This window comes from Coturnix japonica, chromosome 23, assembly GCF_001577835.2.
Source record: "Coturnix japonica isolate 7356 chromosome 23, Coturnix japonica 2.1, whole genome shotgun sequence".
NCBI lineage: Eukaryota > Metazoa > Chordata > Aves > Galliformes > Phasianidae > Coturnix > Coturnix japonica.
This window is the reverse complement of record NC_029538.1, coordinates 879,835-905,239: the sequence shown is the minus strand read 5'-3', so window position 1 is coordinate 905,239 and position 25,405 is coordinate 879,835. Positions and strand designations below refer to the sequence as shown.

At 44.9% G+C, this 25,405-nt stretch overlaps 1 protein-coding gene across 8 annotated transcripts in view; it reads right to left on the bottom strand.

Annotated features, from left to right (window-relative positions):
* The window catches only part of HIVEP3 (HIVEP zinc finger 3), a 204,550-nt gene that overhangs the window by 24,919 nt on the left and 154,226 nt on the right, over positions 1-25,405 (bottom strand). For all 8 annotated transcript variants that reach the window (XM_032448947.1, XM_032448946.1, XM_032448949.1 and 5 more), the window contains one exon: positions 22,976-23,121. In XM_032448947.1, the coding sequence (XP_032304838.1) occupies positions 22,976-23,121 (146 nt within the window). The remainder of the gene's footprint in view (positions 1-22,975; positions 23,122-25,405) is intronic.

The following is a 25,405-nucleotide window of genomic DNA, read 5'->3' as shown; positions in this document are numbered from 1 at the left end:
GAACAAGTATTTCCTCAGCCTGTTTGGATGTTTGTTCAACGCCCATGTTTGCTTTTCAGATCTCTGGTACACAGTAACAGGAATCAGATATCTGATCCTTTCCCGAGCTGCTGCAATTAGTTCTCAGTCAAGTGACCCGAGCAGCTCCAGTTGTTGCCTTTGGTGTTAGGCCTCTGCTTTTATTGATGGCCCATTTTATCTGTCATCAGGCTGCCCACTCATCTGGCTCAGCTAAATCCTTTGGAAGTCCCTGACTGTCTGCCCTGATATTAGCTGATCTAATTTATTTCTTATGCCACCTGCAAAATGTGACAGATTGCTGATAAATGCACAGCTATTATAATGTCACTAATTACCAGGACATTTATTGCCTTTATCACAACTCCCCACTGGACAGTCAGAGCATTTCTCCCATGGTGATGCCAGCAATACCCTCTCTAAATCTCCATGTGCAGCACAAGTACTTATCCTTACCCACTGCATGCCCTATAGAGGGAGGTGGGAACCCTTCACAGGTGTGTCCTGAAGGCCAGACAGTTACTAGGAAATCTCTCTTAACTCAAGCCAAGTGACAGCAGAACAAACAGAAGTATTTCTTTACAAAATCCAGACTAGACAATGTCATTTCCAGGTTTCTAAAAGCATCATAGAAACCTTTTAGTACCCTGATGTACCAGACAGGAATATCACACCAAGACAAACAGGAATTTCTGAAGAGCAATGCAGCTGGACAGGGTATGGATATGGGAGCATCTGGCACAGAAATCTCCTAGTAATTATCTTTTGCAACAGCCCTTGCCAATCCCCAGACTCTGTAATATATCTCATGATCGAGCAATGAATGCTGATACAAACACAGGGGACATTAACTCATCTTTGTAGATTTAATTTCAGTACATAAAGTGGGAACTTCTTCATATGATCTCATTCTGTGCACTAGGCTTTCTGACATGCTGTATTCATGTCTCACCCATGATGAGGGTCTGGAGGAGCACAACTGTGTGTCATTTATCAGTAAATAGCTTTATGAAACAGTTGAAAGGCACCAAAGACGAATGCATTATTATCAGTCTGGATCTCCATTTGCCTTCACCAGGGCATTACTTGCCGTGGATTTCTGTTATTTAACATTTACCAGCACTGACTAATCCTGCTTAGAGAACAGAATAGGTTAAGTTAGATGAGCACCAAATATTGCTATTTCAATGTCAAGTCACATCAAAACAAGACCATACTTTTCCAAAGTATTTTAAAGTATTTTGCATTGTAAGACCATCAGTCCCACCAATATGCAGTGCCCCTAGAAGGGAAGGTGTTCCTTATGATCATCCATCTGTATGGGAAATAAATGATCAAAGAACCACCAGCTTTCCTGCATGGAAACCCCCAAGATTAGCTATCAGTGGTGCTTAGGGACATGGTGTAGTGGGCAATATATCAGGTGGATGGTTGGACTTGATGATCTTAGAGATCTTTTCCAACCTTAATGATTCTATCTATGATTCTATGATTGACTGAAGGACCAGCACATAATTCATGTGGATACAAGCATACGTCAAGCACAGGACAGCATGACTGCTCAGATGGAAGCTCCTTGGTGGGGCTGCTGTCCTACCAAGCAAAATGCCCATTAGCTCTTCAGCAATGTTGGTCATCAAGACCACAAAACATGCACAGATCCAAGGAGAAAGACAGATAATGTCTAAAGTAATGCACACTACTCATTTCCTCTCTGCAGGAATCCAAGAGTAGATAGCGGGAGTAGGAATTCTATGGCATTGCAAAAGAAAATAAAGCAAAAATCACAAAGGGCAGCTCCAGCTAAAGTTACCCTGTCTGCTTTTTATAACATCCCTGGTGGGTCCTCACAGCTTGGATTTTACCTAGGGCAATTTTCCACATTTCTTTGAATGGGAAACAATAAAGTGGGTGTATGCCCACACTGTGCTCCCTGTGATCATGGCTCTGTCTGCACGACCTTGGTGGTGCTGGGCAGTGTGGGACACATCATCTGCTTCAGAAGCAATGCAAGCACCATGGGTGGGCACTGTCCAAAGGCAGATCAATGATCCTCCAGCTTGCCTACAAAAATGAACACTGGCAGAACCCATATATCATGGAAAAAGAAGCCACAGGAGTCTCTTCCTATAGCTCTGCACTGTGACATGGCAGCCAGAACACCAGGGCATGGGGAGGTCAGTGCAGGAACATCGAGTCAAAGGAAATCCCTCCACAACTGACCACATCTGGAACTCTGTGTCCAGGTTTTTGTGTTTCATAATTGGAATGACAAAAGCAAACCAGAAGGAAAAAGAAAGATGAGAGGGAAATAACCTCCCTGCTGATGTAAAGATGAATTTGGGAGCAAAACGTGCAAAAAGTGAATGGTTCAAACAACATATAAAACTGTAGCTAAATGAAAAGGGTAGGGACATGCTAATCACCTGGAGAGATGTGTACAATGGCCTGGATGGGGAAAAATTGCTTTACTATGGATGGTTATCCTAGAATCACAGGAGGGCTGGGGTTGGAAGGGACCACAAGGATCACCATGCTCTAATCCCCTTGCAGCAGGCAGGGCTGCCAACCACTTGGTCAAGCACTAGATCAGATTGCCCAGGGTCCCACCAACCAGGCCTTGAGCACCTCCAGGGATGGGGCATCCTCATCTTTCAGGACCCTCAGGTCATTCTCAACAGGGCTGCTCTCAAGGAGTTCTCCCAGTCTGTATATATATCTGGGATTATCCCAACCCAAGTGCAAAACCTTGCACTTTGCTTTGTTGAACCTTATTAGGTTCACATGGGTCCACCTTTCCAGTTTATCAAGGTCCCAAAGAATCCCATGAATCCATGAGTGAAAACATAAAATAGAAAATTTAGGCTAAATCTGAAAAAAAGATGGGCAGCATTTTCAGGTACATTTACTCTGCACAGCAGTATGGCACAGATTTAAGCGGTGTGCTCAGGCTTTGCAGCACCTCTCACTGGGTACAGCTCCTTGCTGCAAATCCACTGGAGGAGCTGATACACATTTTGACACCTCTGTAACACACACAGTAGTCTCCAAGGGCCGACAATCAACCAGAGTGAAAGCAACACAGAAAACATGCATGAACAACCCAAATCCACACAAGGAGCTTTTACTAGCATAAAAACACTGAACACAGAATGCCTTTTAAAGGCATTTCTCCATCAGCAAAAGCAAATCCTTCAGCCAGCAGAGCCTAATTTGACTGAGAAGGAACAGGAGGATTCGTGCTCTTGTGAGCTGGTTTGTACCAGGATGGCAGCTCCACCACCCCAACCTGGAACAGCAATTTGGGAAGTGTGGGTACACCTAACACCATGGGATCTCCTCCAGTTCAATTCATTCAGCACAGAGAGAGCCCAACACCAGCCAGTGTTGTACATGGATGTAGAACTGCAAAAACACTGCTGAGTGTTATTACTCCTCTGAGTGTTATGCTTGAGTGAAAGCTTGATTTAATTTTGGGTTCTGGCATCAGACCTTTTCTACTCTATTAGAAGTAAAATTACAGTTATACTCATTACGGTTCTATCTGCTGTTATACAGCTTCATCCTCTCTACACTCTAATCACTTAATTGTCATTCCAAGCTGCTCTAAAAATCCAACTATTTCAGGGGGAGGGGGAAGAAAAAAATCAATGTAAATAATACTGCACTGCTTTACACAAGCTGACAACCTGGCCTTTCATTACTGAAATGCATTTAGAAATGAAACCAGACTGAAAAATGAAAGTGCCCTTACAGCAAGGTGAAAGTATTCACTGCATGGCGTGTGCATCATCCATGCAAAGTGGCCATTTTAGGCACCCAGCATGGAGAAATGTAGAATAGCACTGATTGTGTGCATGGGATAATCTGTTCCTTCTGTGCATCCTTTCCATTAAGTCCAATTAAACCCATTAAGAGCAGAGGTAGTGAAACAACTTCCATAGTTTCTCACTTCTTATTTAGTGATTGGGTCATGTGTGGATCATCTTCAGAACACTCCATGCAGAAGTCAGACACCTACATATGGAACCTGAGCAACTCATCCCAACCCATAGAGAAACATGAAAGAAAGAGACTAGAAAAAAAGTAGCAATTAGTTTTGTGACTACAAGGATATGATGGCAGCATTACAAAACAACACATCCACCTTCTGCTTCTATGTGCCCATCTCTAACATTTCCCTATACATCCTTCTAAGACATAATGCTGCATGATGGCAATGCTGAAGTGTTGTCTCAACACAGCCAGGCAGGTTGGGGTGAGGTACACGCACAGTGTTCCAGCACCACTTTTCCTTACTGAAGATTGAATCCAAATAGAGAAAACATCAGGATCAAAACAATTAAAAAAATGCCAACAACTCATACAACCCACTCATAAAGTATTCATAGAGAAAATCCAGCCTGGATGTCCCCGTAGATAACCTCTCCCATTTCCATCTTTTCCATCTTCACCCCCATCAGAATCAATCAAACAGTGTCCAGCTAATCTGACATTAACCACTCTAAATACTGACACAGATACTCCTTGTTCCCAAAGCAGCTCTTTCTGCCACTATTTTCCTAAGAGCTATGAGTGATTCTCAGTGCCATGGCTCTTTTAATTACAGTCTGCCTCCTCGTCCTTCTGTCGCTTTCCATGTCAAGGAGGAAGGACTGTGTTTCATGGCCTTGCTCCAGGAATTCATTTCTCAGCACCAACTCAGTCCCTGCGGTACCCATATTTTTCTTTAAGCCTGTGATGCTCTGTACCACTTAACAGTCCTAAGCAGATCATTAAATCCTTGAAGAATTCTATTGGAGTAAATTATAACTCACAGATTATTTAAAACTGTACTGACTACGTTGAAAGGATGCATCCAACATAAGCATAATGTAGTAACACATTCCTCCCACTACTCTTCTTGAATAGTCATTGGATCCTAAGAGAGGGTGTCTATTTTGAAGCTGCCACCAAACTCTAGAGCTTATCTCAACACATTTGCAAACACTCAAAGAATTCTTTGTTAGAATTTGGCTTCTGAGGTGAACAAATATTAATGCATTTTGATGGTGTAATTGCACCTCAAATAGAGCTGTTCCATCTACAGTCACCAGAATTAAGAGTAGGTAAGCAGGAAAAGAAAATGCCATCTACTGCTTTTATAATGAATCTATAGCATAGCAGCCACCGGTAACATAGAGAATATATTTTATGCTCAGCCTGAACGCTAATTGCTTTTGTGGTATGATGTATAAAGATAATACCTAACAAGGTTGGTTCCTTCTCCATCAAGAAATAAAGAAACAGGGGGAAAAAATAAAGAAAGAGAGAAAAAAATAAAAGCCACATGGCATGTTTGTAGACTAAAACACCACTGTGTTAAAATAGCCAGATTTCTGCACATTATGAAAAACAGTAATTAAGACAAACACCACACAAGGGAAATTTAGCTGCATTGTTCTGCTGTGGCTGTGGAGCAAGGCACTGTGAGCTGGGATCCCCTGTGCCTCATTCCTTGGGTGATTATTTGCTCCTCCGCATTGGGAGCACGACAGGGCGGGCAGTGCTGAAGATCTCAATGGGGCATTAGAAAACCACGCTTCACTAAGTGGGACAAGAGAAAGCTGAGACCCAGATCAACATCCACGGTTAATTCAGCTTATGTTATATCCTAGAAATAACCTGCTTGCAACATCACTGGAGAGCAGCAAACTGCAACATGAGCAGACTGAAGAAATGGCAAAGATTGCAGTAATAACAAGAAATACTCAGAAGTTTTAAGAACTGATTAAACTTATCCATCAATACCTGCCACTATTTTCAATCCATCTTTATACAGCAAGTGAAAAATGCTTGGCCATAAATACTTCATTCAAGGTCAGGCTGGATGGGGCTCTGAGCTCCTGATGGAGCTGTAGGTGTCTCTCCCTGTTCATGGCAGGGATTTGGACCAGTTGCCTTTCAAGGGTCCCTTCCAACACAAACCATCCTATGATTCCACAAGTTTATGAAATTAGTGCATACTCCTTACATGTTTGCCTAATTAACCACAAGTCTTAAGCATCTGACTGCAATTTAGACGATGAGCTTTTAGGTCTCATTCTTTATGTTGACAAGCTTTGGAAGAGATGCAATTGATTACATTTCAAAATCTTTATTATTATTATTATTATTTATTAATAGCAATAACTGCATCTCATTATGAACATTTCTCATCACTAAGATAAATAATTAAGAGCCTTTTGAATTAGAGCAGGTGACAAATGAACTGCAGTCAGAGCTACAGAATGTGGTTATTTTAATAGTATTGGCAATTTGGAGACAATTCCATTGGCCGAGTCCTATTCACTGCCTTGGTGCTGATGGCAATGGATGTCCTGCTCTACAGAATCTTCATGTTCACTTATTGTATGGCCAGGCCACCTACTAAAATTCCCCGAGTATCCCAAATGAGAGAAAGGAAACTTCCAGTCATCCTTATTTCAATCAAACTTCTAAGGTGTTTCATGAGACAAAAAAAAGAGGGTATGGTCTGGTACAACTGATTGACTCAAGCAGATTTGAGAAGCCACTTGCAAGCAGAAGTTACTCCTTCCTCACAGGAAGGCTGCAATGTGATATAGGGATCATTGCTTACTTCCACTTTCCCTTTAGTATCAATCAGCCAACTTTGGTAATGTTCATCATGTTATAGGTAAAATATGCAGAGACCAAAAACAAAACCACAAAGGAGGGCTGACCTCACCATACAAGCTAGCAACAAAAATGGCTCAGAACAAATCCGTTCCCTGATGGACATCTGCTTCATCACAGTTGTTTTCCTCTTCTTGTCCCAGGGGACTTCAGTCCATCTTCCTTACATCTAAGCTTATTTTCCGAAGAGCTTTTGAAGCAAGGATGCCATTACAGTGACTTCCCACATCTTTTTCCCATTGCTCAGTCAGTGACAGATTTTGGGAGCATCAACAGGAGAAGTCCTTACAAACAACAGGGATGGTGAAGGAAAACAAAACTTCCCCTCAATTTCCTCTGCCTCCACCCTCTGAGTGTGACACATGGGATAAATTCTCCCAGAGAAACTCAGTCTCCTCCACTTTGTATAAAGAGGCTTCAGAGCTCAGCTCCCCATGTAGGTGTATGGAGATCTGGGAGATCTAGGAGGAGGGTGCTGTGCAGGAGCTGTTTTTATCCCCGTCCTTTTGTTACTTAGCAATAGAAACCCAAACACTGCTCCTCCAAGTGCAGAAGGCTTCCAGCAGCTCCGGCAAGCTCCCTGCGGGGAGTATTGAGTTTCATTCACTTCTTCACCAGTGACATGAATACCCATCCATAAACTGTTGGCACAATAAAATCTGAATGTCTGAGACTGGCTGCCATTAACAATAATGCAAACCTCATCCAAGTGTCGGCCTGGTTATACTTTGAAATAACAGGAAGTGCCTTGATTTCAAAGAATCTTGGAAGCGAACCCGATATGCTGCACATTATGGAATAACTTCTTCAGGACAAATGTTTGGTTTCCAAATGTCTTCACAAGAAAGCCCAGACAACCCCTCTGCCAACCCCATGTGAAGCTCCAGCAGGAGCCAGGGAACAGGATGGAAACAGCAGGGTGTTTTTCCAGGAGAAATGGTCCTCTCATGTCAAAGAGCGATGGATGAGACTGATGGAGACAGGGCAATGGATAGGACTGGAACCATGGGAGTGGTGGAACATACCTGTTCCACCAAGCCTGGCATTTCCTGGAGCGAGGTCCAACTCCCCAGTGAAAGTTCTTAATAAGTAGTAAAAATAAATAATAATAATAGGCTAGATTTATTTCTATAGCATAGAAGCCAAAGAGCCTCTGGCTATAGTGAAGCATAGTAAATAAAAGCAAGTCCAGCTGCCTGGTCCCTTCTTTCCCAAAGGCAACAAAACAGAACACAAACACGTAGTAAAGACAATCTGAGAGCCACAGTAACCCCATAACAAAAGCACTCAGTCAGTATCACGTTCCGGTCAGTTCTTGCCCTCATCACCTCTGGGTATTGATGGTTGATGAATTTCCGCTCTCCTCCTGATACAACTACAACTAACAAAATACCCAAAGCCACTTGGGTTATTATGATATCTCAACATCATGTAGGATTGAATGGATTGGGCTTAGGTTATCACCTACAAGCAGATCATTGTGTCGGCCCTCGTTCCGCTCCGCAACACCTAGGAGCTGTAATTATTAATGAAATTCTATAGGAGATAGAGAAACTCTTTGAGGAAACATGAGCCTCAGACTTGTCCCAAGCCTTTACCCATCCTTCAAGTTAGATCCAAGACAAAACAATTTGAAAGAAATGATTTAATTATTCCTCATTTCCTTTGCTTCCTGTCTCCTGTCAAGGCCAAGCAAGGAAATGAGGACTAGTCCCAAAGAGACCTGAGATACCATCAGTCCAACTGGACAGCAGAAACTCCAGGAACTGCATTAGAAAGTTTTATCCGATGACTGTTCAGACCAATTCTAGAGCTGTAAGAGGTTCCAGATGAGTTGGAGCAAAGCATCTTGGCTCTTGGGCACTCATCTACATTAGCAGGAACAGAGTTTAAGCCCTTCTTGATTCTGATGATAATGAGGAGGGAGGACCTGTGCTGAGAAACACCTGGCAAGGGGCAGTGAGTCATCATTCCATTGAATCCATGAAAATCCAGGTACACACTGGTGGAAAATGCTTTTTTAGTGTTTCTGCAGCCAAAATTTGGGCCCAGCCCAACCTGTCCTCAGTGCTGGCAGCTGGGTCAGGTGGAGGTTTTGTTTGGAGGGCAGAAGCTGGGTCCAGAGCAGCGCAAATCATTCACCAAGCAGTTGAATTCCTACCAGCTGGGCAGTGATTGCTATTCTCACATCTGCACATCGCTGGAAATCCCTGAGGACCATCCTCTATGTGATCTGCAGCGGCCTGCAGCTCTCCAGGAGCTCTCACCACAGCTGGGGAGTTCTGAAAGTTCCCCCTCCCATCCCACTGCTCCTCCCCAGGGCACATTTTGAGTCAGAAACTGAGCTCAGCAGTTTCACAACGTTGTGATTTTCTCCTTCTCTCACTATCCCTGCAAAAAAACCAACAAACCCAATGCAGCCCAGAGACAAGGAGCTGGATCCTGTTCTCTCTTGCACATAATCAGCACAACAATTTAGGCAGCTCCACTCGCCTTTGCAAAGCAATTGAAGGAAACAGGGCAGTGCAGGGGTAACCAGGGGCAGAGCCTGCGTTACCCATGATGATGTGTGAGGAGGTGAGCAGAGCCAAAGTTGTGCTTGCAGGACCTACAGCTCAAAACCCTCATCTTTTAGCCTGGAATCAAAAAACACATTAGATACCACAATTACTGAGGAAAAAATCTGGAAAACCCATAATGCTTTTTTTTTTTTTTTTTTTCTTTTTTTCTTTTTTTTTCCCTCCAGTCATTTTTCAGCAACTGAACTTAAAACAAGAAGTAAAAATCCTTCTCTCTCAGGCATCTGCTGTTAGCCAGCGTGTTTTACGACTGCTGTACAGAACGTTTTGGTGTATAATGATTATAATAATCAGAAGAAAAAACATGATTGTGCCAAGAGGACACTCTTCTGTAGCTTAATGCGGGCGCACCCTAGGTGATTTCTTCTACAAGTCCCTAAACATTCGTCAGCCTCACAGTCCCAAAGCAGCCTCCTTTCTTAGGAACCACTTCTACAGATGCAGCTCAATAGCTGTAGATAACAGTGCTGTTCTCACGGGACAGCGCTCAGTGCAAACGGTTCTCCCTCGGGAAGCTCCTGCTCCTCCAGGATGCAGAAATTCCTGCGAGGACCGCGGGACCACGAAGCTCCAGCTGTTCCCAGCCGTCCTGCCACGCTCGTGGGTGAGATCAGAGACTCAACAGCAATGCAGCTGGGAAAGGAGGAAGGCAGGGATGCGGTCCCTCCATCCGCAGCACAGAGACGCCGTCGGTAGCATAGAGGAGGTGGGGTGGGAGGAAGGAGGAGAGAAGTTCCCAGGTCACTGATGGAAAACGTGACGGGTCCGGTCACCTCCCCTGTGGGCTGAGAGGGGCTGTGAAATGAGTTCTTCTTGGAAAGGTTCCCATGGAAGTCTTGCAGAAGGAGAACGTGCCAATGGTCGTGTGTGCTAATGGTGGAAGATCGTAAGATTTGGGGAAGGAGGAGCATGTTTAACCAGGATTAAAAAACTTTTAAAAGAGCCTGAGAGCACCGTTGCCTGCTGATGACCTTCAGGGACTTTCACTTGGAGCATATCCAGGCTGAAGCAGGAGCAACTGAAAGCAGCTCAAAAAAGGAGCTGAGCTCTTGCTTGTATTTCTGCACCACGGGCTGGCTGCTCTCGTTAGGTCTCCTAACGAGCTTCCTGCAGCCAAGCCAGACCCCTTCTGCACAGCACCTTGCACACATGAAGGAGTAATATTTTTCAAAGACAGATCCTTATTATTTATCTTAACATAGTGCCTACAGGTCTACCGTGCAGACAGTGAACAGAGTGAAAAGCTAATTTACCAAGATCGTGCCCCAAGGACATACAAAGAGATAGCAGATGGGCAGTGGTGGATAGCATGGGAAAACAACAGGAGGATGTAGGTCAGTGTGATGTGCTGGAACACACAGCCTTATAGTGTTACCATCATTTCTACAGACAGACAACTCAGAGCAGAGGTGAGCTGAAGGAGGAGGAAGATCAGCAGATGTTTTCATAGAGCTCTTTCCAGCTGGGAAGAAAGGTTGTAGTAATAATACATGGGGAGTGGAGAGTGTTATCACTGCTCAGAGCAGGAAGGGATATTTTGTCATAAAAGAAATGGATGCAAAGAGAGCTCTACGTAGACACAGCACAAGGAAATTACTTTTTCTTTCCAATTTTCCAAAACAGAGACAGACCCAGACCAATACTGCAAGCATGCAGAACAGGAGTGCAGAGGAGCTGGATGAGCAGCTGTTGAATTTTACTTCTGTATATGGGCAGGAAAGGTTGCACTTCGGAGCCATTCTGCGAGAAGAGCTGACAAAATGCAAAGAGTAAGGAAAAGCCCTACACAGACTGAGCTCCCCCAGAAAATAGCAGGAATGGTGTTGACTGCAGTCATGGAATGGCACTCAGGATGGACGACTTGCAGCACAGTGTGGTTTCTTCCAACAGTATGAGAACTCAGGGAATGGGAAGAGACCTCCATTATCTCCTTTAAGAGGAGTTCCCACCTGGAAGGGATCTGGACACGATCAGCAGTGAGGGCGAATGGCAGATAAGATCCAGTCTGCTCATAAAGTGCTATATCCAGGGAGCTAAGACCATTCTTCACATACCTCAGGAAATCCCTCTCAGCACCACCATTTCAGGATATTTTCCTTTCAAAAAAAAAAAAAAAAAAAAAAAAAAAAAACAACACATAAATTATTGCCTAGAACTTCTTCTCTCTCTGTTTTGCATGTCTGCATGTCAAAAGTGCCAGTATATCACGCTCACTTCTGCTGAGACCAAAATGCATTCCTGTTTCTCTCCAGGAAGTCACAGCAACAACCGTTTGTGTTTTTCCTTCTGCAGCTGTGGCACTTTTCCCAAGGACACACAGAGGCTCCCCGGGGGTCTCTCACCCCCACGTCTTCACATGGGGCGGGTGGGATTGCTTCCAGCTGGGACTATAGGAAGACGTGCTGCTGTCTGAATCTAAGGCGACACCAAAGTCCGCAAGAATCCGAGGCGACTCCTCCTCGAAACCACTTGCCTTCCCCTTTCATGGATAAACACGGCGTGGCAGGAAGCTGCCTGCAGCCACCAGCCCCCGTGGGATCGCCATCCAGCCGGGACTTCCCTGCACAGGGCCAGCTGCGGAGGAGTGTAGAGCCGTCCCATTCCAGGCAGGGTTCGCGAACCCGCTGCTCCAGATGTGACCTCGGTGATGCTGGTGACACTTTGGAAGGGATGGCAGGAAGGCTGTGGGGACTGTGCAAAAATAACCGGCTGCTGTTACTGCTGACACGGCCTCTGCTCTCCAGAGGAGGACAGCGAAGGCCCCTTCCGAAGCGGGGGCAGAGCTAGGAGCTATTTTAAATCACTGCTCTTCACTGCAAGACATAAAACCTCCATCAGCTTTAGCAGAGAGGTTCGTGTGTGTTTTATGCCGAGGTGCCTCAGAGATTTACACACTGCAAAGCAGAGATGCACCAGGGACCGGCGGCACGGTATCAGAAATCGCTGCGGCTTTCTCTGCTAAAGAAGTCAAGCTGCAAAACTAAATGTTCACAGACCTACCGCTCAAGCACAGGGCAGGACTGGCGGCTCCCAGGGCTCCTCTATTTCCGCAGGCTGCTGCCTCCTGCAAGTACCCTTCACCACGTATTAGCACTTTCTTAATTTACCATCAGCTTCAACAAGTGGGAATGGGCAGCAGGGCCACAGATTTCACTCTTGGTTGCTGTGAGTTTATTAAGCCCATTTGGTGACATCTACATGAAGATCCAATTTGCAATGGCACAAATAACCACAGTTAGGGCAACTGTGATCAGCCCTGACCATTGCTCAGCACCTATGAAGATTAAGCAGTGTGCTCAGCTTTCAGCTCAATAAATTGAGCTCTAGATGCAACATACGAAGAGCTGAATTCCTATAAATTACTGTTATAAATAATACTCTGTGGTAAAACCAGCACACTTCCACTCTAAAACTTCAGCTTGGTAGTCTGGGTAAATAAACTAATTAGCCTTTTTTTGTACTGATGTCCTATATCCCAAATACACAGATGTCACTATGGTTCTAACCACATAGAGCCTTTTGAGGGGCAAAAAAGGGAAAATATCCACAAACCAAGGGCAAACCAAAGCCAAGTGAAAAAGAAATCACCTCTCCCATTCTACACCACCACGCCAAACATCCTTCATCTTTTTGAGCTGTGAAAAGTTGATCAATCCTTACCCTAAACTCCTGATGTCCCATTTTAACATAGCTGCAACACAAGGACTTTGTGCCATACAATGTCTCCCCCCACTACCCACCCAAACACCTGCAGCCTGCAGGTCCCTGGTCCCACCACAGCTCTCCTGTCATCAAGAGGGGTTCATTTTCTGTATCAAAGGGTTTTGCTCCATTAATATTTGGGATAGGTTCCCATTTCATCAAAAATCAGGCTGCTCTGGCACACTTAGCCAAATGCTTTGCAGAGAACCTGATGTTTGACAGCACTCTTCAGTCTTGAAAGGGGACTGAAATGCAGAGAGCTGAATCTCAGTTCTGCAAGTAAATGGTTTGTTTGAATAAGAATAGCAAGATATAAACATGAAAAACCACTGGTTTAAGGGTTGGTCTAAAACATCTGTGAGAAACACTTGCTCTTTGAAAACACCACTACTATGCATAGGCCTACCAAGTGATACCCAAACCAGCTCAGTTGTGCCCAGGCTCTCCAAGAAACCATGGCAACCAACAAATAGGAAGGTCTATAACAACTTGATGGTGATGGGTTGACAGTTGACTTGATGACCTTAAAGGTCTTTTCCAACCTTAATGATTCTATGAAATTAGTTTCTCACACCTGATGACCCACCTCATTTTTGACATACCATGTACAGAATGTACACAAGGACCCAAGCAATCAAAAACACTTGAACCTCTAGGAAGCCCAACCACCGTGCAGAACTCTCAGGTGAACATCATCAGAAGAACTAAGCAAGATCTTGCTTGTTACCCCACCCATCTCCAGTTTCCAATCTAACTAAAGCTTACTATCCTTCAGTCTTATTTCTAGACTAGAATAAACAGCAAAACAGAGCAGGAAAAACATCTCCTTAGGTCACACGAGTCTACTCACAAAGAAGCACAGTTACAGTCAGTCTGGATTCACATTTTTCCATACATATGCTAGGATTTCTCACATGTTTTTAAAGGGTGACAGCCCATCCTTTCTCATTCATTTATTTTGCATGAATGCCTGAGCAGAAGCAGGTCCTTCAGGTCAGGGAAATGACTTTAAGCACTTGCAGTTTGCAATCACAGCTTTTTCCTTCTCCTCCATCCCGGACAACTTGAGCTAAGCTGACAGCTGCCTTACAGCACTTTATGACCCAGAGATCATTGGGCTTAGACAAGCTCCAGGTTTCAGATGCATGTGCCTATGTCCACAGTGAGACCCTCCTCAAAAACAAGCTAAAACTGAAAACCAAGCATAACTTTTAAATAGCAGGAAACAGGCTGAGAAGATGCAATGTCATTTAGGCACATTTTACTGTCAGGCCTCTACCATTCCTCCACCCTCATGCAGAACAGTCTCAAGAATTTCACGTCCATCTATCATCACTGGAATCCTCTGATTGACATTAGAGACAGTTGAAAATCAACTACAACATTTGGGATGTATTTAAAAACAAAACAAAAACAAGAAAAGAAACAGATGAGCAGGAATCAGATTAACATCTGCCCCGAGAAGAGATCTATCTGCTCAAAAGTAATGTTTTCATCATTAGGAAGGGCCAGCGAAGTCCCAAATAGCCAGAATTATATTCTCAGAGTCATCTTCCTGCCATTCACCTAGTGGGATACAGATTGAGCTATAGTCAGTCAGGTCTGGGTCTGTCTATTTGAACACTGGGTTTCTAATTGATCGCACAGTACTTGGAATCTATTAAAGGGTGTCTATCTACAGTGCTGTATAGGACAGGCTGCCTAGATGTGCAGATGCTAAGAACTGGATAATCCTAAGCAAAGCTCGTAAAAACGTTTGCCTTCTCAAATTCTCCATTGAATTAATTGGAGAGATTGTGTCACTGAATCAATAAACTACAAAGCCCACAATCTTGACGTTTGCCCCAAGCCCATATGCATAAGCTGCAGACCCACTCCTGCTTGGATAATCACAGTCTCTTTCCTTTTAACCTATTTCTACTTTCTCTGTCCCAACTCATCTGCCAAAACTGCCTGATCAAATCACACCCTTCCTTTCCACTGGCTTGCCCTCACCCATCTGACCAAGGTACTGTGAAATGCTTGTGTCCATCCCTCTGCTCTTGGATATCACAATTTCCCTGACCTCTCACATTGCTCCGCCAGCAATCTTGGTCCTGCAGCCCCTGGTGGCCCTTTTTACCCTAGGTGGGAAGAAAGCTCTGAAAAGAAGTTGTAGCAAGGTGGAGGTAGGTCTCTTCTCCTAGGTAACAGCGATGGGATGAGAGATCAACACCAATGGATGGTCAGGTTGGATATTAGGAACAATTTCTTCTCAGAAAGAGCAGCAATGCATTGGCATGTGCTGGCCAGGCAGAGGTGGGATCTCCATCCTTGGAGGTGCTCCAGAACCATGGAGATGTGGCACTGAGGGATGTGGTCAGTGGGCATGGTCAGTGGCTTGGGGTTGGAAGTGGTGATTTTAGAGAATGGTAGATCTCCAAGTTCACAAGCCTTTGGCAGGGCAGAGAAGAGAGGCCCCAAGCAATGCAGTGCCCCCATCCTGTCTTTTTGCTTGCAGTGACCTGAACTCATCTTTCCATTGAAGAAGGAAAGAAAGTGGTGCTGTTTCCCACCCCAGTAACCCACTCACTTGTTAGTCTCTGCTCCTGGTTATCTTGCTGGACCTAACCTGGAATCTACCAAGTGTCGTAAGTCAAGCAACTGCTAGAACATATGCAATCAATAGTCAACTTTTAATTCAGTGCTACAGTGGGAGACTGACAAGCCTGGCAGCTGGAGCACTCCGCTCCCCAAATAAAGGTGCAATGTGATTCCAGCAAGGCAGGATAGCCAACACCATGCACTTCTGCATGGCATCAAAAACATTTTCTTGTTTAATATCATTTATATTTTTCCTCATTTGAAATGACAGTAAATGGGAAGTCTTGTCCTTGTGTAACACAAAGGAGGTTAAACGTCACAGTGAACAGAATTAGGGGCTGAGAAAACACCATGGGGAATGCTGTGCATCCAAGGTCTCTGCTCCACTTCAAGTGCTCTACACTGGGGAAGCCAACAAGCAGGTTGAATGGACGTTCACAGGCATCTTTATTCAGGACAATGCCCAGTACAGAAAGGTGTGCATCCCACACATAGTCACACGGGAAGCTGAGATAATATTTCTTAATAAACCGTCTGTGGGAAATTAGCATCAAGCAGCATTATGAGTGTCTGCCAGAAAGATGTGTTAAGAAAGTGGGCTGGCTGTACAGAAAATAATTTAGGAAAAATAATGAAGAAAGCCAGACAACAACCCAGACTGAATCCTTCTGTGTTTGTCTAATTTCCTGGGAAAACAGGCATAAGCTGCAGAATGAACCCAATTGTCAAGCAAAGCAACAAGATATTCAGAACAGGAAATGGGATAAAACATTAACAATTCCCATTGAGGAATATTAAGATACTTTAAAGACAGCAGATAAGCAAGCTTAGCACCAGGTGAATTGGTGTCCCCTCTCCCAAGGAAGGGAATGGGAGCACAAGGAGCAGAAGGACTTCTCCAAGGGCCACAGTGAGTCACAGGCATAAGAGGGGTGCACAGCCCATATCCCGAAGCCACATGTATCTGCTCCAACCACCATGCTGTCTGCAGGACATACTCAGGGAACAGTGTGTTCAGGAACTGCTCAGTGCAAACACAGCTGGTGCTGAAGGAGAGCTGGCGGCTTGCAGGGATGTCCTGCCACCAGGAGCCAAGGGAAGGGATGGGCAGCGTTGTGCCTGGTGTGAGTGCTCTATGTGCGTGTGAGTATTCCTACATCCAGGGCTGGGATGGGAACTAAGAGTGGGTCTGTGCTCAATTGGCCAAAATGTAGAGGATGTAATGCTTTTTTGCACCCACATCCATAACGAGGTAGTAAAGAACAGACTGGATGTGAACGATGCTGATTCACGTTGCACAGAGCCTTTGAGGAGCATTTATGGTGGCTATCAACTCACAGGGTGTAAATACTGTCATAAAAGTGAGGAAATACAAAGTGCTTCAAACTCTGGGCTCTGTCCCAAAGGGCCATTTGGGATCATGCATGATGCTTCAGCATTGCTTACACAACCAGAAGCTGCTCCCAACAGACATTAATAACCTGTTTTCGGGTTAACAACCCAAAGTTACTGCTCTATTATGCCAGGTTACTAATACAAGAGCACCCAGCAGGCGGCACCATCTATGAGCAGTGGGTTTGAGAGCTGGAGCCATTTCAGAGCTGCCCCACACCTTCCTTCCAAAAGGAACCATGTCAGCTCTGCCAGCTCCATCCCACACATCAACAGAGTAAGGTCCTTGGGGTTGAAGCCAAGTGAGTGGCACCTTTGCTTTGCTCTGCCCAGCTTTGTGCTTCCTCCTCTTCCACACTGTTTCCTGCCATGTACCTCGCAGCTCCCGTTCCAAGAAAGGATTTCCTGATCAGACCTCCAAAAACAACTGATTTTTCAGTTTCTTGGCAACAACCTGAATTATTGGGCAAAAATGTTGCTTAAGTAAGACCAGAATTAAAAAGCTGTTCAAATCCAAATTGTCTTAAAGATATATTATGGGGTGGGGAAATCATTTGCTTCAGGTTGAGTGGAACCTTCTCTCCATACAGCCTCTAAAGTAAGAATGCAATGACTTTCAAAGCGAAAAGAACACATCCCTTTCTTTTTGAAAGTATTTTTTCTCTAGTTGCCATTTTTCATTGCTGCTATTCCTGCATGCAGCCTTCAAGCAGCATTCCACACTGCCTGCAACCTGGCTCTTCAAACCATCCCTCCTTTCATCTTGTCAGCAGCGGTAACATTCATAAATCCATCCTTAAATTGCCACCCTGTGTCTTGTCTTCTTGGGATTGTTAGCTTTTTAAGCAGAAAATGTGCTTTCCTTGTGCTATGAAAAGATAAAAACAGAGTGTAAACATATGGTGCTCAATGAGATCTTACATTCTTTTACTGGGACAAGGCTTGTCCCTACCCAGTAGTACCATGAGCCCAGCTCCTGTCACGTGCAGAACCCAAACCCTATGAGCGTGGATGTCCCATCTGGAGGTTCCTTTGGAGAGGCTTCTTGGAGAGCTGCCATGACTTTATGTGATGTCTCATTTTCATATGGCAAAATCAGGGAATGCTCTCCCCTTCCCTTCTCCCTTCATGCCCAACCCATGGTGGCTGAGCACTCTCAGAGCTGTCTGAGCAATAGGGCTGTAGTCCTTAAACCTCATGGCATAAAAGCTCTCCATTTGTCATCAAGCCTCATGTGTTGAAAATTCACACATCTGCTTTAAGGTTCTTTACAAAAGCAGGATAAATACCTGTGCACAAGCTGATGACTGGGCTTTAAGAGCTTTAAGGAGTGCAGCTTGATACAGGTAGTACCACATTTTCCATGGGGTTGTACAGACACAGGGCTAAGCAATGTCTGCTCAGCACTCCTGGGAGCAGGGAAAATCCAGTAACCGACCACAAGATGCTCAGATTAACAGCAAGAGGTCAGTATGGCACCTCTGACCCCAATGGAAAGGCATTCGTATCAACCCCAGCCTCTCCTGAAGAGCAGCAGGAAAACCCCTTTCACTTTCTATTTACAATGAAAAATGCAGGAATTATTTACTTTCACCCAAGAAATGATTATGTAGTGAAATATGTCTTTTTCATGTCGTATGTGGGGCACCACCCTGGGGCCATGAAGCGCATTCCCCCATAGGACTGGAGCAGGTAAGCAAAGGAGCACTGTGCACTGCTGATGCACAGTGCAGCCGGATGAGATACGGACAGACTCCTCCACTGCTGCTAATGTGTGTGCTCAAATTAATGTCTTTGGGATAAATTACTCTCGCAAAATAAACACAATGAATTCTTAGAACTCATCTAAGCAGCAGAGGAAATCCCCTGAACGAACCAGGTTCAGAGCAGGGGTTTGGGGTTACACGCTGAGAAACTCTGCTTGTCGAACAGAGCAGGCTTTCTCCAGGGTAATAAAACTCCTGCATTGTTGTGCCAGGGATTTTCCGGGAGGTGTGTGTCAGCTGGGGGTGGGAGCTGCAGTTTCTGTGGCCGGTCATAGAAATGGAGTGAGATCACCCAGAGGAACAGACCGCAGATCCCAGCGGCAGCGGGAAGAGAGCAGGGAGTGAGGAATGCACACAGCTAATGGGTTGCAAAAGGTTGTATTATTCCCCCCCCAGTTAGTAATCATGTTCAATTCTTGATAAAACAGACCCAAGGATTTTCTGTTTTCCTTCAGCACTGGGAAAAAAACCTCTCACCAATCAGGCTGAGGTCCCCACCTCCCTCCTGCCTGCCTAAAATCCCATAAGCAGCTCCACAGCATCGAGACAACAGTTTCTCCCTTCCCAAACCCAGGAGCTCAGTGGTTGGTCCTCCTGCAGTCCTCCCAGTTCTATGCACTGTATTAGGCAGAATTCACTCCAACACACAGAGCAGTGATTTAAGGTGGAGGAGATCCACCACAATGCTTCAGAAGAACTCATGGCTGGCAAAGCCACAACACTGTTACTTATTGGTGAGAAAAAGGAGTGGAGGACCCAGATTCATGTCTGAATCAAACCAGACCAAAGTCCAGAGCAGCCTGGGTAACAACAGCACCAAGAGCATCTTCTTCATTGTTAAGATATCCTACACCACAACACTATGGGTTCTTGCTTATATGCAGATTTGCACACATGGGGCAGTAGAAATGGAAGGAAGCTTCGAGGCTGTGACCATTACATTATAACTGCATGTGTTTTTATTTCCTATTACAGAGAAAAAAAGAACGAAGCAGTTCCCCACAGAGAGCAACTCTCCCTTCCCTTTGGAGTACTCATTTTACATGACGCTGCTTTGGGGATACCAGTCAGCCTTAGTTGTTCTTAACCCTTATATCTTGGTACTGCTTTCCCTACTAGCTGCAGTCAGTGACCCCAGTGAGACAAGCAGTGGACTCCATCAGAGCACGGCGACATGGCTGTGAAGCAGAAGGACACATATTGACCCCTACCACTATCAGATTTCATCATGAAGATGCTAATGCACAGTAAACAGGCAAAATTTCCCTACAAGCCCATGATACCATCAAGAACCTTGCTTTCAAATCAGGTCGATACCAATCTACAGTTTCATGACGTAAGATTTCAAAATGGTCCCGGTGCCCCCAAAACCCCAGAGTGGATTGATGAAGGTGACACAGACCCAGAGAGGAATCACGGCACTTTAAAGCTGTGCTGGCCAGCATGACCTTCAGAGCTCATTTTCACTGCTCACAACCACCACGGCAACCCTAAGGACAAGGCCAGTGGGTGTTTTTTTTGCTCCTAGAGGAGTACAAGCTGCCTGACAGCATGGTTCCCCCATACACACCCCAACAAGGCAGTGCAGTGCCCTGTCTGTGAGTGGGGTGCTGAGCTCCTACCTCTTTGCTGTTTGTTGAGTACATGGGTGCTCATGATGGGAGCAAACACTGGCTGCAGCCAAGGTGCACCCAGTCCTATGAAATTCCAAGATTTTCCATATAAATTCACTGCTGAAATTACATATAGAATGATCTTAAGACTTGTTTGCAAAGAGAATTCATTCTACAAACAGGAGCCCACCCAAAACTGCACATTCTGTCTGTGTTTAACTATGGAAGAGCCAAGGCAGAGCCACACGCGTTCTCCCTGCACCCCAGCTACTACAGCCCCCAGCAGGTTCATCACTTCGTTCCTTAAAGATGGGCAGCAGGTGTGATGGAACCATGAAATGTGGCTTTCCTGTTCTCTGAAAGCCAGGGAATAAGGTTCTGGCCAGCAGCAGGGGAAGGAGCAGAGCTGGTCATGGGTGCCATAAGCAAGGCAGTAATAGGGGAAAGGCAGAAATAGGGCTGGAAGAAGGATGTGCAGTGGGAAAAATAAGCAAGTGCTGAAAATAGCATTGAGAAAGGGAAGAGCTCAAAGAAAAAAAAAAAACAAAGTGAGAGGAAGATGGAGCTAAAAGAGATACAGCAAGTTCAGATTGTGTAGGAGTACTTGAACTTCTTTACAATCACCCTACTTGGTAGAGGCAAAAAAAAAACACAGGTTGGCTCCAAGAGATTTGAAACCAATTGCTTTGCAATGGAAGGATGGGTCAAGCCTGGAACAGATCATGAGAAACTGATAAATAAGGGAAGAATAAAACAAAGGGGGAATATTTACGGAGGGAAAATAAAGAAGGTGAACTGACATCTTGAGGATGGATGCACTTTTGGTTGAAACATTTGCAGGAGATGGCAAGGAATAGGTCTGATCCATTTAGCATCTTGTGCAAAGCACTAAGCAACCCACAGATTCATCTGTAAGAAAACATCCATGCAGATCTGAGCTGCTGAGACCAAAGGATTCAGTGTCAGAAAGCTTTTGGGGCTAAGACACAAAGCACCAGCCCTATAGCAGCACCTTGGGAGAACAGCATGTCCTGTCCTACCTCTCAGCAGCGCACACACCATCTTATTGAGATATTAAATGCATTTCTCTGATCTGGTACCATACATTTGTGCCTGTGCTTGGCATTAAGCAGCTACTATATTCTGTCTCGTATCCAGAAGGACGGCTGCCTTAAGCTGATGCTACAGGAACTTTAAAATAAAACATAGCATACGCTGAGGATGACTAATACATTCCCTGATCTTGGCTTATACAGAACATATTGGAAATGTTGCTTTATTTTGTATCTGTCATTTAGAAAATGTGAGTGCCCACCCATTCTGCTTGGGACACAAGGACACAGAGATGTGGCACTGTCCCCAAAAAGCCTCCATGGAGCAGCTCTGTGAGGGGCAGGGTGATTTTCATCCACATTAATGCTGAATCTCCTTTATCACACCTACGAAGGAGTCCTGGATAACCCAGCTGAGGGAAATGGAGGCTTCTTATGGGGATTTGAGGCAATAAAACCCAATGCTCATTTTGCCCTGCATGCAACAGAAGGATGACAGCGGCACACTCATTGCACATCCCAATCTGCTGCCTTCTTGCCATTCCCTGGCTCCGTCCCTAAATCACTTTGCCATAACCACTACAGGCTGAGGACAGGTGACAGGGAAGGACTCTTCCTTTAAGGGTTGGCCCTTGGTGCTCACCACTCATTGCCAACGCGCACCTAAACCCGAGCTGAGCACACAGTCTGGGTGAGAGGTGAGCAGTCCTGAGCCAACAAGCAGCTCTCCTCTCATAAAGCACCACTTTACTCCACTGGTTAGATGGTTTGATCATCCGTTAATGAAATCTTTTAAAATAAAGGCAAACTTCAACAGGTAACAGCAAAGAGAAAACCACAACCACCGACTAATTAAAGCCTTTTTCTAGCACACAAAAACCAAGACCACCCAATGGCAAGAGAAGAACTGATGAATCCTGCTCAGGATTCTGCAATACACAGGAAGGATGATCTTGAAGTATGAAACTAATTGCATCCTACAGACATGCTACTCATTAACTGATTCTTCATTTTTGAAAAGATAAACAATAATATTAGACCAGTGCTGAATTACTGAAGAGCACTCTGAATTACCTGGACCTAAGAATAAAGATATACATCAAATGTAAGGCCTTGCATCCATTCTGGTTTCACCTACATTAGTTGGGTGGGTTTAAAATCGCATAAACACAATGGTTCTTTGCTCCCCCATCTAAAACCCAAGGAAAGCGCTCCCCAGTTTCTCATCATAATGGCAACAATCATCAGGACCTTCATTTTCAGGAGAAGGCTATGGAAGGATGCAGAAGACATGGCGAGCATCCCTGCCACATCAGAGACAGCTGCAGGACGCATATGTGCTCTTCAGCTGTCTTCACTCAACCACCTGCTCCCAGATGAGATCAAGGGGGCTCTCAATTGAAGACAACTCAGAAAAGAACATGAATGCAATCTGAAGTATCTGCTGATCTCGAGACGTGGGTTTGTAAGGAGGCTGCAGAAAGAAATCTGGAATCCAGCTATACCTGGCCTCCACACTGACTTGCCATCACTGTAACCAACAACTCCTATACAATTGGCTGTGGTACAAAAAGAGAAATAAAACTGACACTTACCCTCCTTCAAATATCTTGATCCTGACCGGCTCCCCTCTTTTGGTTACAACAGCCTCTTCTTCTGGTTTTCCTCTTTTATCCTCTTCCTTCTCAGCTCTAGTTATTTCTTTTCGACCTTCATTAGAAAGGAGCGAAGGCAAATGAACCTATCTCCCCAAAAGAGCAAAACAATCATTGATTACATACAACATCACTCTACAGACTCCACAGACCAAACACTGCAGGTTGAAACACCAGCCCACCGCACAGGCTGCTCGTGACAGGACAACAGCTCAAGAAATACGGTTTTGAGCCCTGCAGATTGGGTTATGTTTACAGTGACCTCTTGGAAGTACTATTTAGAGGCATGCTGGCTCAGGGTTATCCGGGTGCTGGGATGAATCTGAGTATATGGCTGTCCCCAGATCCACTATTCTGTCCTTGGATCATCCTCTCCCTTAAAATGCATGAAGATCTTGAGAGCAGTCCTCACTAGAATCCATATATTTAACCTCAGCCTCTGGATTTCCCCCTCGCACACACACACTCTCACAGTTTTGGACCTGGGCCATCTAAGCTTGATGTAAATCACTCGACAGTCAGAGCTCGTGGGTGATTTCCTTTCACCAAACTGCTGCCAAGGGCGCCGTGCATAGAAAGCCACAAAACCAATGGGAGAAAACAACCCTCAACCTCCCCACATGTTCCCAGGGTGAGTTTGCTTTCCTCACTGCTATCCCTGCCACCCTTTGTTCATAGCCAGGTCTGAGCCATGTGCTGACATCTCATCTCACATGTGTAATGTTATCTGTTAAAGTATATGGGCTGAAATGTTAGAGCTGCCTTCCTACCCAATACAAGTGGTGCTCTCACACCTAGAATGGAATCTTGGGAAGTTTCCCTGCTAAAACCTAACATTACGCATAATGGGTCTCCAAAGCTTTGAATAATGGGGCTCCAAAGCTTTGAAAGAGAGAAGCACGCTGCCTTTTACCCAGGTTACTTTTTACATAAATGCAAAAACACCTTTGAAGTACAACTGAATCACCCACATTCTCACTTCATATATTATTTCTTGAAAAAGAGTGAGGGTTGGAAAGACGTAGGGTTAGGAGAGGAATTACTGCCTGTAGAAGTTTAAATCCGAGCTGGTCACCTTTGACTCTGTGGCCACTGGAGACAGTGGAAGCTCTCAGGGCGATTAAGCACTTATCTCAAGGGGACAAAACACTCACCAAGTGCCTCTTTGTCTCCCCTGGTTAGAGAGAAGCCACAGAGCTCAAGAAGACACCTGAAAAGTTCCACGGGACCTAGGGGCTGCTCTTCGCCCTGGGCCAGCTCACACAGATGATCCCAACTCCACACCATCGGCCCCATGCATGCTTCCAAGATGCCTCCAGGGAATGGCCCAACCTCCCCTGATGTTCCTGGGCACTATGTGGGTTATCCACTCAGGACACAGTGGGGCCAGGCAACACTACAATAATATAACAGCACAGATGGATCTCTATGATTCCATGGGGATGGGTTCTGTGCTCGGAGCCAATCAGTAGCACCTCTGAAAACTTAACATGGAGCACTGCGACTTCACCTCCTGATAGGAGCTACACATCCACAACAATGCTAGTGAAAGCCTTCCCAGTTCAGTTCCTTGTTTACTGAGGAATACAAAACAATTGACTTTCTAGATGTAGCATGAGGTTTATTTATTGCAACTTTTGAAAGCACAAAACATAGACAGATGAAAGGCACCGTGGAGAGCCAAAATCATACAGTCACTACTACCCCCTATTACAATCTCATTTAATTTACAAACTGTACAAGCACGATACAGTGTAATTAACCATCCCTACATGCAGCCTACAGTCACTTCAGAATTGATCTGCTCAGTAAATCCCACTGGTAATTTAGAAATCAAGCCAAGTACGTAGACAGTATACACAGTACTATTGCTTGCTGGTAGCTTGCTGCATGCATAATTATACAAAATATTAGAGCCTTTTTACATTTTCTGTTGTGTTGACTGACAGCTTATAGTTCCATAAGGAGGAAAAGACTTAAGTAGCTGGAGTTAACTGAAGGTTGAACTCTCAGCCTTTGATTGATGCCACTGCTACGCAGCTCTGGGTAATTGCGTCTTCCTGAGTAACCAGCAGCTTCCTAATCTGTGCCAGCCATAAAATGAGACTAAAATGGGGATTTCACTCCCACTGATCGTCTAATTAAAAATATTTCTTGACTTGGCATGAGGTCAATTTTTCTCCATTGAAATTAATGTGATTCCTGCAAAACCCGCTCCTTCCCAGCAGCAGGTATCAATGTTAAAGTTAGGCTGTATCGTTTTCTAGGTGGATTTTGCAGGACAAGCCCTTGCTTTTGCAAACTGCACTGTGGAAAGTGCAGCTTTTGTAGGGTTTTATCTAAAAGGTTTGCCAGCCTTTGAGCAAACGC